The sequence below is a fragment of the Schistocerca nitens genome, chromosome 6 (genome assembly GCF_023898315.1).
Source record: "Schistocerca nitens isolate TAMUIC-IGC-003100 chromosome 6, iqSchNite1.1, whole genome shotgun sequence".
NCBI lineage: Eukaryota > Metazoa > Arthropoda > Insecta > Orthoptera > Acrididae > Schistocerca > Schistocerca nitens.
In genome coordinates, this window is record NC_064619.1 from 571,741,109 (window position 1) to 571,757,426 (window position 16,318).

The 16,318-nt window shown below is 39.7% G+C and overlaps 1 protein-coding gene across 1 annotated transcript in view; it reads left to right on the top strand.

The window, feature by feature from the left end:
* Positions 1–16,318, top strand: part of LOC126263475 (cytochrome P450 6k1-like) — a 52,422-nt gene that overhangs the window by 21,376 nt on the left and 14,728 nt on the right. The window contains exon 6 of the mRNA XM_049960569.1: positions 5,047–5,268. Coding sequence (XP_049816526.1) covers positions 5,047–5,268 — 222 coding nt within the window. The remainder of the gene's footprint in view (positions 1–5,046; positions 5,269–16,318) is intronic.

Below are 16,318 nucleotides of genomic sequence, written 5' to 3' on the forward strand. Positions count from 1 at the left end.
GGAATGGACAGTGTCTTGAAAGGAGGATATAAGATGAACATCAACAAAAGCAAAACGAGGATAATGGAATGTAGTCGAATTAAGTCGGTGATGCTGAGGCAATTAAATTATGAAATGAGAGACTTAAAGTAGTAAAGGAGTTTTGCTATTTGGAGAGAAAAATAACTGATGATGGTCGAAGTAGAGCGGATATAAAATGTAGACTGGCAATGGCAAGGAAAGCGTTTCTGAAGAAGAGAAATTTGTTAACATCGAGTATAGATTTAAGTGTCAGGAAGCCGTTTCTGAAAGTATTTGTATGGAGTGTAGCCATCTATGGAAGTGAAACGTGGACGATAAATAGTTTAGACAAGAAGAGAATAGAAGCTTTCGAAATGTGGTGCTACAGAAGAATGCTGAAAATTAGCTGGGTAAATCACATAACTAACGAGGAAGTATTGAATAGAATTAGGGAGAAGAGGAGTTTGTGGCACAACTTGACAAGAAGGGACAGGTTGGTAGGACATGTTCTGAGGCATCAAGGGATCACAAATTTAGCATTGGAGGGCAGCGTGGAGGGTAAAAATCGTAGAGGGAGACCAAGAGATGAATACACTAAGCAGATTCAGAAGGATGTAGGTTGCAGTAAGTACTGGGAGATGAAGAAGCTTTCACAGGGTAGAGTAGCATGGAGAGCTGCATCAAACCAGTCTCAGGACTGAAGACCACAACAACAACAACATTAACTCCAGAACTCACATATCAATCAACCGAAGCAGTTAGATGCAGCTCTCAAATATTCTCGAGAAAATCGATTTTGAAGTTTTCCCTGTAGCTTTAATACCCTAAAGTAATGTTTGTATTTCGGCAGAGAGGATGGCTCTGTGGCAGAATATTTGCCTGCCTCGTGGGGAGCAGGATTCGAGTTCCACCCAGTTCCACTTTGTAAACAAAGGTTCATGTACTACGATCATGTCTCTGAAGCGAAAAACGCATAAAAGTGGGAAAAAAATCAGTAGCGCTCGAAACTGGTGACCGCTATTTCGAGTCTCTTTCCGGTCATTATTGTTTTCTTTATTTTTTCTTTCATTTCGAATACATTCGCTATTCAAACATCAAATTCATCAAATAGATGCTAATTAACACATATCGATTTACCATTTTTATGAAAGCTGCGCGTCTTCTTTTTCAAATTACATGTTTCACAAAAATCTAATTTTCACTGAAATTATAAATTCTTAATTACCAATATTTTATAAGAGATTGCTAATAAGGATTGTTTAAATTTAAAAAATAGATATTACACTTTTTTCATGTAAACGTATTTTACACTAAAAAAAAACTGAACTGCAAAGATGTCTCTGTACTTAGTAGCGTCGACACGGAAGTGACTTTAGACTACTTCGAGCGAACTTTTACATTTGATCTAAAACTTAAATGATCAAAAAATGATAAGGCAGTACACTTCTCCACGATCAAATGACTTAAGTTAACAGAAAGCATCATTTCAGCAACCTTTATCTGGGAAACTTGATCTGACGCAAGGTACGAAGTCTTTACAAGTGAACGAATTCGTTGTGGTAATTACAACAAGCTCCCAAATTGCAGCAAACGACGTCCCACTCCAGGACTCTGAAAATAGCAGGCTACTTTCGTTAGCTCATGAAAGAAAGACATTGGACACGGATGCAGCAGAACATACATCTCAGAATAAGACTATCCAAATGGAATAAGAAAAGATCTTAAGAAATTTAAGAATAATCTGACTGCAGACCATTGAAAACAGCCCAAATTTTGAAGATCAACATGTCTACAGGAAGACGTACAATTACGAAACTCAAGAAAAGGAAAGGAGAGATAGCCACAGATGGACGTAATGTTACTGAAATTGTTAAGGTTTCTACCAAGACCTGCATTGTCCATCCATTGAGAGACCATCTGAAGAAGAAAAAGTAGCGTTGAATGAGTACACAGGAAGAAGCCCGGGAAGTAATCGCTGCTGAAGTGGAAAATGCACTCAAACAACAAACAGCAAATATCCTCGAGGAGGATATGATGAAAAATGAAATGCTGAAACTAGGTGGAAGTAACCTGCTGGAAGTTGTGAGGATACTAATCAAAAAAATGCATTAACTCTGGAAGAATACAAAAAATGGAAAAATGCTGAAGGGTGCTAAGGAAAACGTTGATAACTATCGTTCAGTTAGTTTACCACATCTTTAGAAACTCCTGATTAAAATTGTAACAAACCGCCACACAAGAGAACTGGATTTCTGTCAGCCTATTGAGTAAGCGGGTTTCGGGAAGTTTTCGACTATATGTCAAATCCAGACTGTCCGCCTTCTTCTTGAAGAAACAACCGTGCCTAACATCGGATTTCATTTGGCCTTCTAGACTGTCGAAAAGCTTTCGACTCCGTCGAGATTTTGGCAATCATGGATGCTCTCGAAAATGGCAGGATAAATTCTAGGTATACATAATTCCTGAAACACGTCTATGAACAGGCAGAAATGACAGAGTGGATGAAGACTTTATTACCAGTAAGATCCCAGTCGCCAAGGGAGTTCGCCAAGCTGAACCATCTCTTCGAAACTGTTCACCCTCGCGTTGAAGGATGTATCCAAATCACTAGACTGGAGTAACAGAGGATTAAAAACGATGCCCCATATCAGAACCATCTCACGATGATGTTGTCGTCATAAATGAAGATTTAGAAGAACTAAAGACTGTGATCGAATTGTTAAATCATGCCTTCTCAAACATTGGCAATGAAATAAAAATTGTAAACCCAGACAATCAATCACTTATAGTAGGAAACGAGTCTACAGATGTTGTTGATGAATACACCTATCTTGGAGACAAAATTAAACTAGGGAAAAACGATCAAAATGCAGAAATTCCTCTCAGAGTGGGACAAAGCTGGGCAAAATTCCTGAAACTAAGATTTATCCTGACCAACGAGGATGTCCCAAATGATGTCTGTAATATGTGCGTAGTGCCAGTTACAACCTACAGTCTGGAAACTAAGACTCTGACTAAGGATCTAAGATAGCTGCTCATAAACTACAGCGCACATAACGAGTCATAGAAGGAAAGATGCTAGGAGTCAGCCTCAGGGTTAGGATTTGTTCAGGGGACATTAGAACAAATGTAGATGTCCCAGAAAGAGTTGCAAGACTGAAGTGGCAATGGGTTTGATACGTAGCTCGACAAGGTTACAGCAGGTGGAGCCCTGGATTTGTTCACTGGAGACCATGGGATCACAAGAAGGAACTAGAAGACCTCAAAAGAGATGGCTTGATGACGTGAAGCTGGTGGCTGGAACGCTATGGTACCTCGTGGCTCCAAATCGAAGACGACAGAAACGTGTGGAAGAGACCTATATCCGGCAGTGGATTAAGATAGACTGGGAAGAAGAAATATTCGAAGATAACTGTTGCCATTATGGTGCTACCAAGGTGTGTCTCTCGTAACCAACATAAGGAAAATATAAGAGAGAATGGATACATAGAGACTCCATTACACAGATACTTCTTTCTCGCTCAATACGAGAATGGAACAGGAGAGAGAATCAATGGTAGCAGTATTCAGTACTCTTCGCCATCCACTGTACGCTGTCTTGTGGAGTGTTTATGTAGATTCATTCTTGATTGTAAAAATTCAAAGTTACTCATTTTCAAAAACCGTCCTACCCGAAACATAGCTAAGACTAGCGGAAAAGGGTTACTCACAATATAACGTCTGTAAAATACGAGGGGCGTTCAGAAAGTAAGCTCCGATCGGTCGCGAAATGGAAACGACTATGAAAATCCGATAATGCTTTGCACAGATGTGTTGGGTAGTGTCTCTAGTATAACCCCAGTTAGCATCACGTCGCTCTTCTCATTTCTGAGCTCGCAGTGAGTGCGTAAAGATGTCTAGAAAATAGTGTCTGCCGCCAAGTACGAGGGCCTGGTGAGAAATTTCGCCTGAAGCTATGCAGCTAACATTACATAACTGTCGTGCTGTTTCTTCTTCAAGACAATTCTCAGCCGCATTCTGCAGGGGCAATGAAGATGCTCCTGCATCGTTTTCAAATGGAAATGTGAGATTACCCACAATACAGTCCGCAGTTGTCTCCCCCTGAGTTCCATCTCTGGTCACATGAACCGCTGTCTTTGAAGACAACATTTTGACACAGACAACGAGGTGTAGGCCAGCGTGGAGAATTGGCGGAAAGCACTGGCGGCTGCCTTCTATGATGAGGCTATTGAAAAGTTGGTACAACGCTATGACAAAAGTCTAAGTCAGAACGGCGACTACGTAGAGAAGTTGCTGAAAGGTGTAGCTAATTGTTACAAGTAAAACATTTCTGATGTTCACTGTGGTTTCAATTTGGCAATCAATCGGAGCTTACTTTCTGAACAGGCCTCGTATATCTTTTGTAGTTAGATATTAAGAGACGGCAATTACCGAAATCCACAACACACAAAACCACGGATCCACCTCCGTAACGAAGGAAATCTACTCTTAATTTTGACAGGTCGTCGTACAGCAGACAAACAAAATGTTTGCTAGAATTACTGTCAGTTAGTTCAGAAAATGCAACCACGCCAAATTAAATAAAACAGAGGGTGCTTAAACTGCTTTTTCTAAAGTACTTTACGGCTATTGGTTCTTATCTGATGAAAACATTGTCAGTCCATGTCTTATTATGGAGCACCGACTTGTGCTGCACTGCTTTAAGACACAACGGTAAACGTAAATTACCATGTGATAACTATTGAATTTTAGAAAATACACAGTCCCTAAATATCACAATAAATACAATGAAAAAACTGGCAAGAAGAAACATATACATTTGCAAATTAAGACTTACTTACAGGTTTTCCTGAGTGGCCAGCTCCATAGAAAAGTTGAGTGAGATTCCAGCTGGTTCGCCTCTAACAAAACCGTCTAGCAACCAAAAGAGCCTTTCTCATCCTACTACATAATGCTTTACTTCGTTGACAGAACGCGATGTTAGTGAGATGAACTCACTATTATCAGATACAGTAATTGAACTAATGGCTCGATTTCGTTTCACAGAGTTTTCGATCGACGACGTGGCAGCACAGTCTATCCTGTTTTACGCCGCAGGATTCGAAACATCGTCGACAACCATGAGTTTCGCGCTCTACGAACTGGCTCTCAATCAAGATGTACAGAAGCGGCTGCACGAGGAGGTGGACGCGACGCTGAAAGAGAACGCAGGGCAGTTGACGTACGAGGCCATTTCCAGCATGAAGTATCTGGACAAAGTCGTCGCAGGTGAGTTTCTGCAGACTAGCACAACATAAACCGACATAACTTAAGTGACTGCCTTCTTTTCTTTTTTACACAGGCAATCTATATTTGTAGGACCCAACAGATTCCACGGAACTACCCTAAAATAATTTTTCACTCTGTAGCTCATTGTAAGCTGCCGTTAGATTTCGTGGCAGAGTAAAATTGTGTACAAGACACGGACGCCCACACAGACCTCCCTATACCGAATGAATTAATTAGAATTCCTAGAAAATGGCACATGTCGATGTTTGAGTACTGAATCCGAAAGCTTCATTACATAGACTTCTTTCTAGATGATTTACGTGAAAAGGCGCACTTTTTTCAATGTCTATATATAAATAATTAGCTCTCCGTCTTCAGGCCACGAGTGGCATACCGGGGCCATCCGACCGCCGTGTCATCCTCATGGAGGATGCGGATAGGAGGGGTGTGGGGTTAGCACACCGCTCTCCCGGTCGTTGTGATGGTATTCTTGACCGAAGCCGCTACTATTCGGTCGAGTAGCTCCTCAGGTGACATCACGAGGCTGAGTGCACCCCGAAAAATGGCAACAGCATATGGCGGCCTGGATGATCACCCATCCAAGTGCCGACGACGCCCGACAGCGCTTAACTTCGGTGATCTCGTGGGAACCGGTGTATCCACTGCGGCAAGGGCGTTGCCCTAATGTCCATATATACAGGGTGTAAATTTTAAGTTAACAAACCAGAATAACTCGAAAAATAAGCATCACACGAAAAAATGTGTAGAATCCAAAGTTGATTATTTTCGAGGGAGACATCTGCTGGTGCTAAAATTAGCCCGCCACTCGAGCCTCCTGGGGATGGAGCGGGAGGCAACTTTGAAATTTCAAATCGGAACCCCCATTTCTTATTGCAGAATCAGACTCTACATAAAAAACTACGTACGTTTTGTCTTAAAGATTTATTTTGATTCTTGGTAGTTCTCGCTGTAATTAAAAAAATCCATGTTCTCGTTTTTGCGCGGAAAATGGTCACGGATAGATAAAAAACTTATTTACTTCGTAAATTTTGATTCGCTAAAACTAAAACTCTCACTCTCTCCCCATAGGGTGGGGTTTGATAGAGAGGAATTAGAGTTTTCCAAATGTTGACGCGAATATTAATGTTTTCCCGCGGATTCGGATAAATTTTGTTTGTTTCGTGGTCATGAGGCCAAACAATTTTTAATTATCAAACAAATCATCTGACTAGCTAACGAACTAACCAAACATTTTTCATATTTTTGACGATAGCCATTTAAATACCCACTTCTGCAATCCGACGTTAGACGCCAATCATTTCGTAACAAAATCTGTCATCTTAACTGCCAATGTTGGTATTTCGTATTTTTTCCCCAGTGTAGCTACTACTTGCGCACTGCTTGAAGAACTCGGTCCAGTTGCCTCATGGAGGCTACCTGAGACAACAGAAATCGAGGGAATTCGCCGTGTACTGACAAGTTTACCTCGCTACAAACGTAGTTTGACTACGTAGGTAAGCGAATGGCGTTTGCTTTTCTTTAGGAAACCAGGCGTGACACGTGGAGTTAACGGCACACAAATAGAGACGACAGTGGCAGTGTCTAAAGGTTATTTGCTGGACTGACGTTGGTAGCAATCTGAAACAAGTAAACATCGGTCAGAAGTCGTAATCTTGTTCCGACGTTTGTCGTTTCTGCTGCTCGCATGAGTTACCAAGTGCCTTATTGGAGTGCAAGACTTATAGACAGCTGGCAACGCACGTTACGTGCCCAGACAGACAGAAATCAACAAGTTGAGAGCGGAATTGATTTCACTGGGCTTTTCGCTGAGGCGTCAGTCCTGCTTGACGAATCACTTGTGTTGAGTTGGCGTATAAAGGGATGTGTCATGCTGCACCTGCTGCCAGCAACCCATCCGACGACTGCTCAGTAATTACCGCCTACGAGACAGGTCTTACCGTGGAAAAAATTCCCTCGACAACTGCCGCCGTTGTGGCCGAGCGGTTCTAGGCGCTTCAGTCCGGAACCGCGCTGCTGCTACGATGGCAGGTTCGAATCTTGCCTCGGGCATGGATGTGTGTGATGTCCTTAGGTTAGTTAGGTTTAAGTAGTTATAAGTCTAAGGGACTGATGACCTCAGATTTTAAGTCCCACAGTGCTTAGAACCATTCGAACCATCTGAACTGCCGCCGTGCTGGATAAGTCAACAAAATGTATGTACTCCATCTCACGGTTGTTCAATTGGGAAAAATGACCGGTTAAACCGATACCGGGATTTTCGTTCTGCATAAACGGTATTTTTCTGTATTTGTTTGGTCTCGGTTATAACAGATTTTTTTTATTTTTTACTAATAACTCTGAAAAAAAGTGCTAAAGTTTTTCGTTTGTAAGTAAACCTCTTTTTGGAAAAGGAGTAATTTTTATTTGTAAAATTTACATTGATTTGAAATACTGCGTTATTGTAGAAAATGGAAAAAGCGATCAGTACTACTTTAATAACAACGCCGACAGAAACGAACAACAAGCACATGACTTGAAAATTTGTACAGCATTGCTGATACAATAATGTCCGTGTTGCCTTGTGTCGTTGCTTAAGGTAAGCGTGCACGTGCAGTGTGCAGGATTTGCCCCCACGTGGTCTATACGGTAACTTCTCGCTGTCGTTGCTGGACATCCGTTGTATTGCAGAATGGCACGAACCCTAGTCTGGACGTATTTCTCCGAAGTGACGTAGCAGAGAAGTACAACGCTTCGCTTGCTTTGAAAGATTAAGGATTTATCTGACATTTCTATGACATAATAAAGAGAGAAGATGTAATGGCAACAGTAATAAATTAGAAACTAACGATAACTCTTTCTTAGCATACAATAAGAACAAAAAGTAGCTGCGCTGCTGCCTGTGTCCTCATAGTACGCCTCTATTTGCTAGTAGCCCTTGAAAACGGACGACTTAACACAAAAAACAGAGTTCTTCAAACTCAGTTTTCACCCTTTACCACTCACTATACGTAACGCCAAAACAGTGGTATGATCCCCAATCACAACATGATTGCCGGCCGGGGTGGACGAGCGGTTGTAGGCGCTACAGTCTGGAACCGCCGTTCTCGCTTCCCACGCCTAGGTTCCGGGTTTGATTCCCGGCGGGGTCAGGGATTTTCTCTGCCTCGTGATGACTGGGTGTTGAGTGCTGCCCTTAGGTTAGTTAGGTTTAAGTAGTTCTAAGTTCTAGGGGACTGATGACCTCCGATGTTAAGTCCCATAGTGCTCAGAGCCATTTGAACCATTTGAACAACATGATTTTTGAGCAGTGTTTCTAAAATTTAGGATCGGTAGGTGAATACTGGTGATTCTTTGTAGTATTCAACCACTTGTCACTTTTCTAAAAAGACAATGAACGGTGCACGGACTTAGTTTTTGTTTATTTCTCTATTTAATTTAAAATTTTGAGTCTGCGTATTTTGAAACCGAGAGAGTGGAATTTTTTCAATCTTTCTTAGAGTTCTACTTTTATTACAGGAAGTAATGGGAATAAAAAACCGAAAATCGATTATTTCAGAAATCAATTATTCTGAGTGGTTTTAACAATCAGGCCAAAATGGCGTGGAAAAGTCGATAAAATCGAAAACCGATTGTTTCTGGGCTAACCGCAATCCCTAGTTGGAATATAAAAGGGCGTGGTATGACAATAAGACAGCCTCCCACGACCGACCATTTAGAGAAAGTCACAGCAATTACATTCAGAAAATTTGGTTCCTCATAGTAGCAAGAACGTCGAAAGGAGAAGACCGTGATTTCTTGAGTGCGTTAATTGTTCCACCTATACGTCGCAGTACGATGTGACTGCTCATCCGAAAGTGAGAACTCGTCTGATGGCTCAGTAAATGATCAGAGTATGTGATTTGATCCTCTAGGCAATCAGCCGAATTTTGTGTGTTTTACGACTGACCATGGTGCCAAAGGGAGCGATGAAAATGTGCAAAAGTGTATCAAAATTGATGATTTCTGTCTACTTTTTGTCACAGATGAATACTCAGACACATCAACGGACAAGCAAATATTTGAGCCACACAAGCGACAGTGGTTTCCAAACGTTTGAATCAGTGGGTTCCAACAAACAAGAACGATAAAAAACGGTGTTTGAGTTCATTTTGTGGATTGGATTGAACGAAATAAAACGGTGTTTGAAATAATTTTGTTGGTGGGATTGATGAAACTTCCATCAACACATTGATCCCAGGATCCACTGTTTCTTCAAATATACCCGGGAAAGGACTGATAAGAGATCGTTTCGAAATTTCGTTGGGAATGCTGCATTTCTCAGGCAGTACAAAAGTTGATGCTTTAGATCACCTCTCAAAAGTTCAATTCATTATTGACGGATGGAACCAAAATTTTAAAACTATTATGATCCTTCTGAAAAACTATGTATCGACGAGCACGAATTATATTCAGGAATATTTGAAACAAAACAGCCACGAATATTATATCAGAATGTTTAAATTCCGCTGCGATAATAGATACTGCTGCGCTTTCCGGATTTACACTGATAAACTACTTGATAAAAAAAAGCAACACACCAACAAATGTTATGATGAGTTTGTGTCAAGATATATTCAATAAAGGCCATGCATTATATACCGATAATTGGTATACCAGTGTAGATTTGGCAAGCAAACTCATCACAAAGAATAGGCTTTTGGTTTGTACCCTTCGACTAAATCACGAAAGAATGCTCAAGGAAATAATAACGATCAAATTGAAACTCGGGCAAGTGATTGCAAAAGAGGACGGTCAAGGAATTAGGGTCCTGAAATGGATACACAAAAGAGACGTTTCCGTTCTTTCCATCATACATGCTAGTGGGAGGGATTTATCGAAAGCCAAAAATTGTTACGAAATGTTACGGGGAAAATCTGCTATTGGCCTTTCTGATCAGATGAGTGCATATGGCAGTCCGCTGAGAAAGACAGTAAAATTGTATCGGAAGATAACATTCGATATTTGCCTGAACGCCGCTGGTGTCATTGTGTTGTATGTATTGCAAGATGTGGTGGGACAGAAAATGTCAAACAGATTATACCAGAACCAGTTGACAGTCAGTGTAGATACAAAAAGAAGGAAGCATCAGTTGGAAACAGAGGAAGGCAAGGCGCATGAAGTGCGTAAATATTTTTATGAAAGTTACAAGACAAACACAGAAACACACGGGCGCAAATCACTTCGAAAATTAACTAAACAGGTGCTTGGTTAGCTTTTGTAATAAATGCAAATCTGGCCCCATCTTTGTACTGAATGTTTTAATAAACTTCATTAAAATTATGACGAGGGTTTTTTAACGTTGATACTGTCGATCCCATGCACTGATTCTGTCCAAACGAAAAGTACACTCATTTCCACAGGACTGGAGGCGCGCTTAGCGTGTTAAAAAAAGAAAAAGAGCACGAAAGGCAACGAAAGGGGCAAAAAATTGTAACCTCACACCCCTACCTCTATTTATTTGACTAACTCGATTTTAGCGTTGCTAATGAATACGATGGATTTCTTCAAAACAATCATGCACTAGTGGCTAATAATATCTGGATGTTTTTTAAGAATATGTCAAATAACTATCACAGTGGTACAAGTAAGCGTCATGTGTTGCATGGGAACACAATGATTTTACCGTCGGTTACGTTTCAGTGTCCTCATACTATCTACTGCACTACATATTATGTGACAGATTCTACTAGATTCTCTCCTAATCACTGTAACTAACACCGGTATTGTGTCAGTGAAGTATGAACCTGAAGCGCAGCGAGCATGGTGGAGTAGTTCGCAAGGAACAAAGTTCATATCTCCGTCGGGAAACCTCATATACACTGACTGTAAATTCCGTTATCAGGCCAGGCTACAGCCAATGGTACGTCACTCGCGTATCCTTCCCAGCCCATTGAGCAAGTGATCGTTTTCCAAACTATCTTGACATCAATGGAGCATTAACGGGTCCTACAAAACAGAAGATGTAAAGTCGAATGTAGTTACTAGAATTACCTTGGTTACTAGAATTAGGATAACGAACAAACGGTGGTTATCAAGATTCCTCAAAACTGGTGGTTCCGGCAGCCATTTCCCTTGTTTATAAACTACTTGTGATATTTTCGAAAGTGTTTCAAAATTTTATCGCTTCTCACAGAATTCAGAGTTCCACGAAAAGATGTAAATTGATTGACTGATGATGACACACTTAACTGAGAATGCGGAAGCAGGGAAAAACAAAGAGTAAGAGACTTAACAATACTTAATACCTCGCAGCTAAGCAGTCCAGAACACTTGTCACCGAACTTTACACTTTAAAGGGTTCATATGTTTCGTATCTGTAACGAGGCAGATAGTAATGGTCTAATTGTATTCAGCTCTTGGGTAACAGCAACGTCGAGATAGTGTACTAAAGCTGTAAGGTGTCAGGCAAATCCAACACCTTTCATGAAAACCCTGACATGATAAGCAAATCCAGTAGTATGTCACATAGCTCCGAATAAATCGTGACATTAAATTAACCAAAGTAATACGAGTAATGAGTGAGCAAATGGAATACCACAGACTAACACAAGAATGCCTAAATGCATGTCATACCTTCCCACCGTGAGACAGACGCACTTCCGAGGGGAGAAACGAGAACAGAAGCCGAGAGCAGAACCGTGTTAAGCTGGAAGGCCCTACGATAAGGGACGGACGGACACCCACGTCGCCAGCTAACTGCTAGGACCACGCCACCCGCAAGTTTTTAGCGTGAGACTTTTTCGCGTCTCTGTTACGTCAAGACCACCCCCCCCAGCCCATGTTAAAAGCTAGAGCCCTCCAGAAGAACAGTATAGATCTTACGATAACACAAAAAGGGCTACACCAACCGCAAGTTTTAGCGTGAGACTTTTTCGCTTCTCTGTTACGTTGCAAACTTTAAAGACATTGCCCCACCACGAAAAGTATAACGTTTCTCATTGGATAGACAGAATTTTTGTAGGCGGAGCTTAAGGTTAACATTGAGACCCTGATTGGTCAGATGAAAACACAGCCAGATAGTTTTTTTTAAACCAACTTCCGTAAATTGTGAAACTTCCCTTTTGAAAAATTATACATAACTGTGCTTAAACTGACACACAATATTTTTAGGGCAACGCAATCTGACTTTCAAAAATCCCTACAAAAAAAATGGCCCTGACTAACATTAACCTAAGCGTTTCACAAATCGCTTACCTCACAAAAATCTTGGTTACTCGAACTACTGCAATACTGCGAGCGCCACTACTGCCAGCTAAATAAAAGATTCAAACTGCGGAAGGCACTAACTACTGATAGGCATAGTTAGCAAATGAAAGATTTTGATAGAGAACAAGTGATGTATTTACCTTAATAGTCATAATATATATAGCAGTTCATGACATCCAGTCTTACAAATTTCAAAACTCCGCCATTTCTCTCCCCACATCCACCACTGCTGGCGGCTCACCTCCAACTGCGCAACGCTACGCGCTGTTCACATCCAGCTGCCCAACACTACAATGGCAGACAACAATGCAAACTAGCCACAGACTGCACACAGCACAGCCAGTGATTTTCATACAGAGCGCTACGTAACGTTGCCAATAAGAAAACATAAACAGCCTACTTACATAGCCCTCATGCTCCCCACAAAAAATTTTGCAAATTGTTTTGGACATTGGATTTGATAAAATTTTTCATAATTACAATAACAAAGAAATCAAATGCACACACTTATTGATACAATGTTGGTCAAAAGCTAAAATTTTCTCACAGTCCATAAAGACAGTCCTGATCATTCATCACAGTAAAACTGCCGTTTCTTTTCTCAAAGTCTGAGCAGTAAAAGACAATGCACAAGGAAGTAGTGGATTTCCATGCAGTCTTGAAGAAGTAGTGTTGTCCTTCCAACGGAAAGACAGTGCTGACTCTTGACATGCTGACAGGTAATGGGCCACAACAGAGCAAACCCACAGCAGAGTCATTCGACGTTTTGAAGAATATTAGTATGTAGGTCATCACAGAGCAGACCCAGTATAGTCTTGGTAGACAGTATGGTATTGGTGGGCCACCAAAGGTGCAGACCCACGGCAGTCCTTGTAGAAATAATGGTACTGATGGATCATCAAAGGTGTAGAACCACTGTAGTCCTTGTAGAGATAATGGTACTGGTGAGTCAGAAAAGGTGTAGACCCACTGTAGTCCTTGTAGAAATAATGGTATTGGTGGGTCATCAAAGATGCAGACCCACTGTAGACCTTGTAGAGATGGCCAACAGCCATCTGTTGTGACTGTGAAGGTGCACAATCACCATTGAAGAGTCTTGCGGATAATATAGCAAGTCCATAACCACCACTTGTGCACTCACAAAGTTTTTGGAATTGTCCTTAGAACCAGCAATGCTGTTATCCAGTCCCTTGCTGAATTATTAACGCACGTGCAAACACTAACAGTCTCTACTTCTCACATATTGTCCATATACTATGACCAACAGAAACGTGTGCAGTGAAATGTAACTTACAAGTTACTTAATTTGATGAACTGGTGTCAATTACAATTTTATAACATAAGAATACAATAACAAAGGTACAAAATACATCATTAAAAAACATAACGATACAGATAACATTTGTAGTAACACAGACTTTACAAAAGAATAGAAATGAACATATACATAAGTGTTACAGGAATTATGACATAAGTAAATACATAAATTATCAGAATAACTTTTGAAACATCAACTTCACTCATGAGCATTAAAACAAAACAGAATAAATAATGTCTAAACATCCTTACAAAGAAAATAACATATTATTAGAAAAATTCCACTACATAACTCATATCAGCTAAACACATAAAGACAGGAAAAACACAAATATACAAGAGTACACAAACACATAGCAGAATAACATAAGAGGAAAGGGCAGGGTTTGTTTTCAATGTAACATTTGGTACTGCAGTCCAACCTAAAAACTTCATTCCATAGATCTTTCGTCTTATTTCAACATTTGTTTCCACCAAAAAAATCCTATCCAAGCATGATTTCTGTATTTATATGTTCACATATTTCTTACCTCATTATTTATTTTCCATTATCTTACCTCATCATTTATTTCCAAGAAAATCCTTTTTTGCTCATATCCTCTTTCAAAATACTTTTTTGGCCAAACCATTTTCTTATAGCTTCTCAATGCATTTCTTCCAATTCATCACAACTCGTTCTCTCATATAGCCTACCCCATCTTAAGCTATCTTAAATCTACTGAGCTTAGATGCTAAACTAAGGGATGAGGCAATGCAGCAGCATAAAACAATTAATACAAACAGCAATGAAAAAAATGGAAATTGTCAAAACAAGCTGCAATAAATCTAAATTACCAAGCAATGCAACATTACAACTAAATGAGCCAATGTGCAGCAACAAGAAAAATAAATCAGTAGTAAAACTAGCTTAACAGAGTAATACAAAGTGAAATTTAGTAGCACTATGCCTGGCAAACAGCAGCAGAAAATGTAATAACTTATATCTAAACATGACATAGCTCAAGCAGAAAAAAATATTACAGTAAAAATAACTATGCAGACAAGGGAAATGTATATTTACATCGTAATGTCTATGTAGTTAAAGTGGTGCACCACAACTTATTCTACCATAAAAATTACCAAGTACTTGAAAAGTAAATTATGTATGCAGTTCCTGTGAAGGGAAATGTCTTTGTGCTCCCTCATTTTTTGGGAAGTGTATTACAAAATTAGTATTTACTGGATCTGTAACACAAAAAATATTTATATTAGTACATCTATAAAATTCTATTTTAACCAATGCTGCTGCAGCTAGAAACTTGATATTAAACAAAATGAGCAAACTCTCAACTAGAAAGACAATAGATGTAAAATGTTTCTCATCATTTCATTAGGCATTTTAGTAAATATCATAAATTGAAAGCTCCACAATATAATCATATGTTTTCAAGTTTGAGCGTGTCGTATTTGCGATGCTTTCTACAAAGAAATGCCAATAGCGAGGATAATGGCCTCTTTTTTTTTCACCTGTGCCTCTGAAAGGCACAGACTAATGGCTTTTTTCCAGGCGACTGTTGCGCAGCTGCCCGCGACACATTACGTGCAGGTGGTCACTTAACTTTCTTACGAAAATATTTACGACAGCAGTTTCCGCTACAGTGACAGTCTCATATAAAAATATTTCACAGGTCAAGAATTTGCATTACAAATATGTAGAAACAAAATCCTATTGATATAACAGTGTCCAAAAAATTTTCGTCGGCATTGTAATACATTCACGCATTTACATACATTTCATAACTCTACGATTCTTGGTTTCCAACAACCTTTTTCACAAACCAGAGTCCCTAACCACTACTCATTACTCCTTACCTTATTCGTCAACACTACTTCAATATTTCATCATAACAGATACGTAGCATAATCAAATAACTCATGTAGCATCAGCTTATTGATCATAAACATACCGCAACAGCATAATACACATAGTCATCGTAATAATAACATCATAACACCTCAGTCAACTCTCAAAATCATCGTAGCTTCCTCCAATAATTTCAAAACCTAAAAAAAAATTCTCTGCTCATTTCAATAGTGTCATCTGCCTCAAACGCACTCTAAAATCATGATCCCATACCAAATACATCATTCAAATCTCTCATAGTATCACAATGGTTCCAAAAAAATATGAACAGTTCACAAAGTATAGACAAAAAACAATTTTATAAGTGTGAAATTATCCAACTGTGTAATTTCGTAAACATGTGTCACTGACATAAAAAATTTTTTTGTTTCTCTGTTAAATAATCAGATAGCTGTGTAATTCTGTGTTGGAGAAATAAGGTACCGATGTGTAAAGTTGTATAAGCAAATACCATATTAGCTAGGGAATCTTGTGCTTGCCACACACATGGTACACAAAGTAAGCGTGTACCTCCCTGAGGATTAATGTAATTATACCCTCAGGTGTTACAGATTATTGCAATGGAATAAAATGTATCACGGAAAA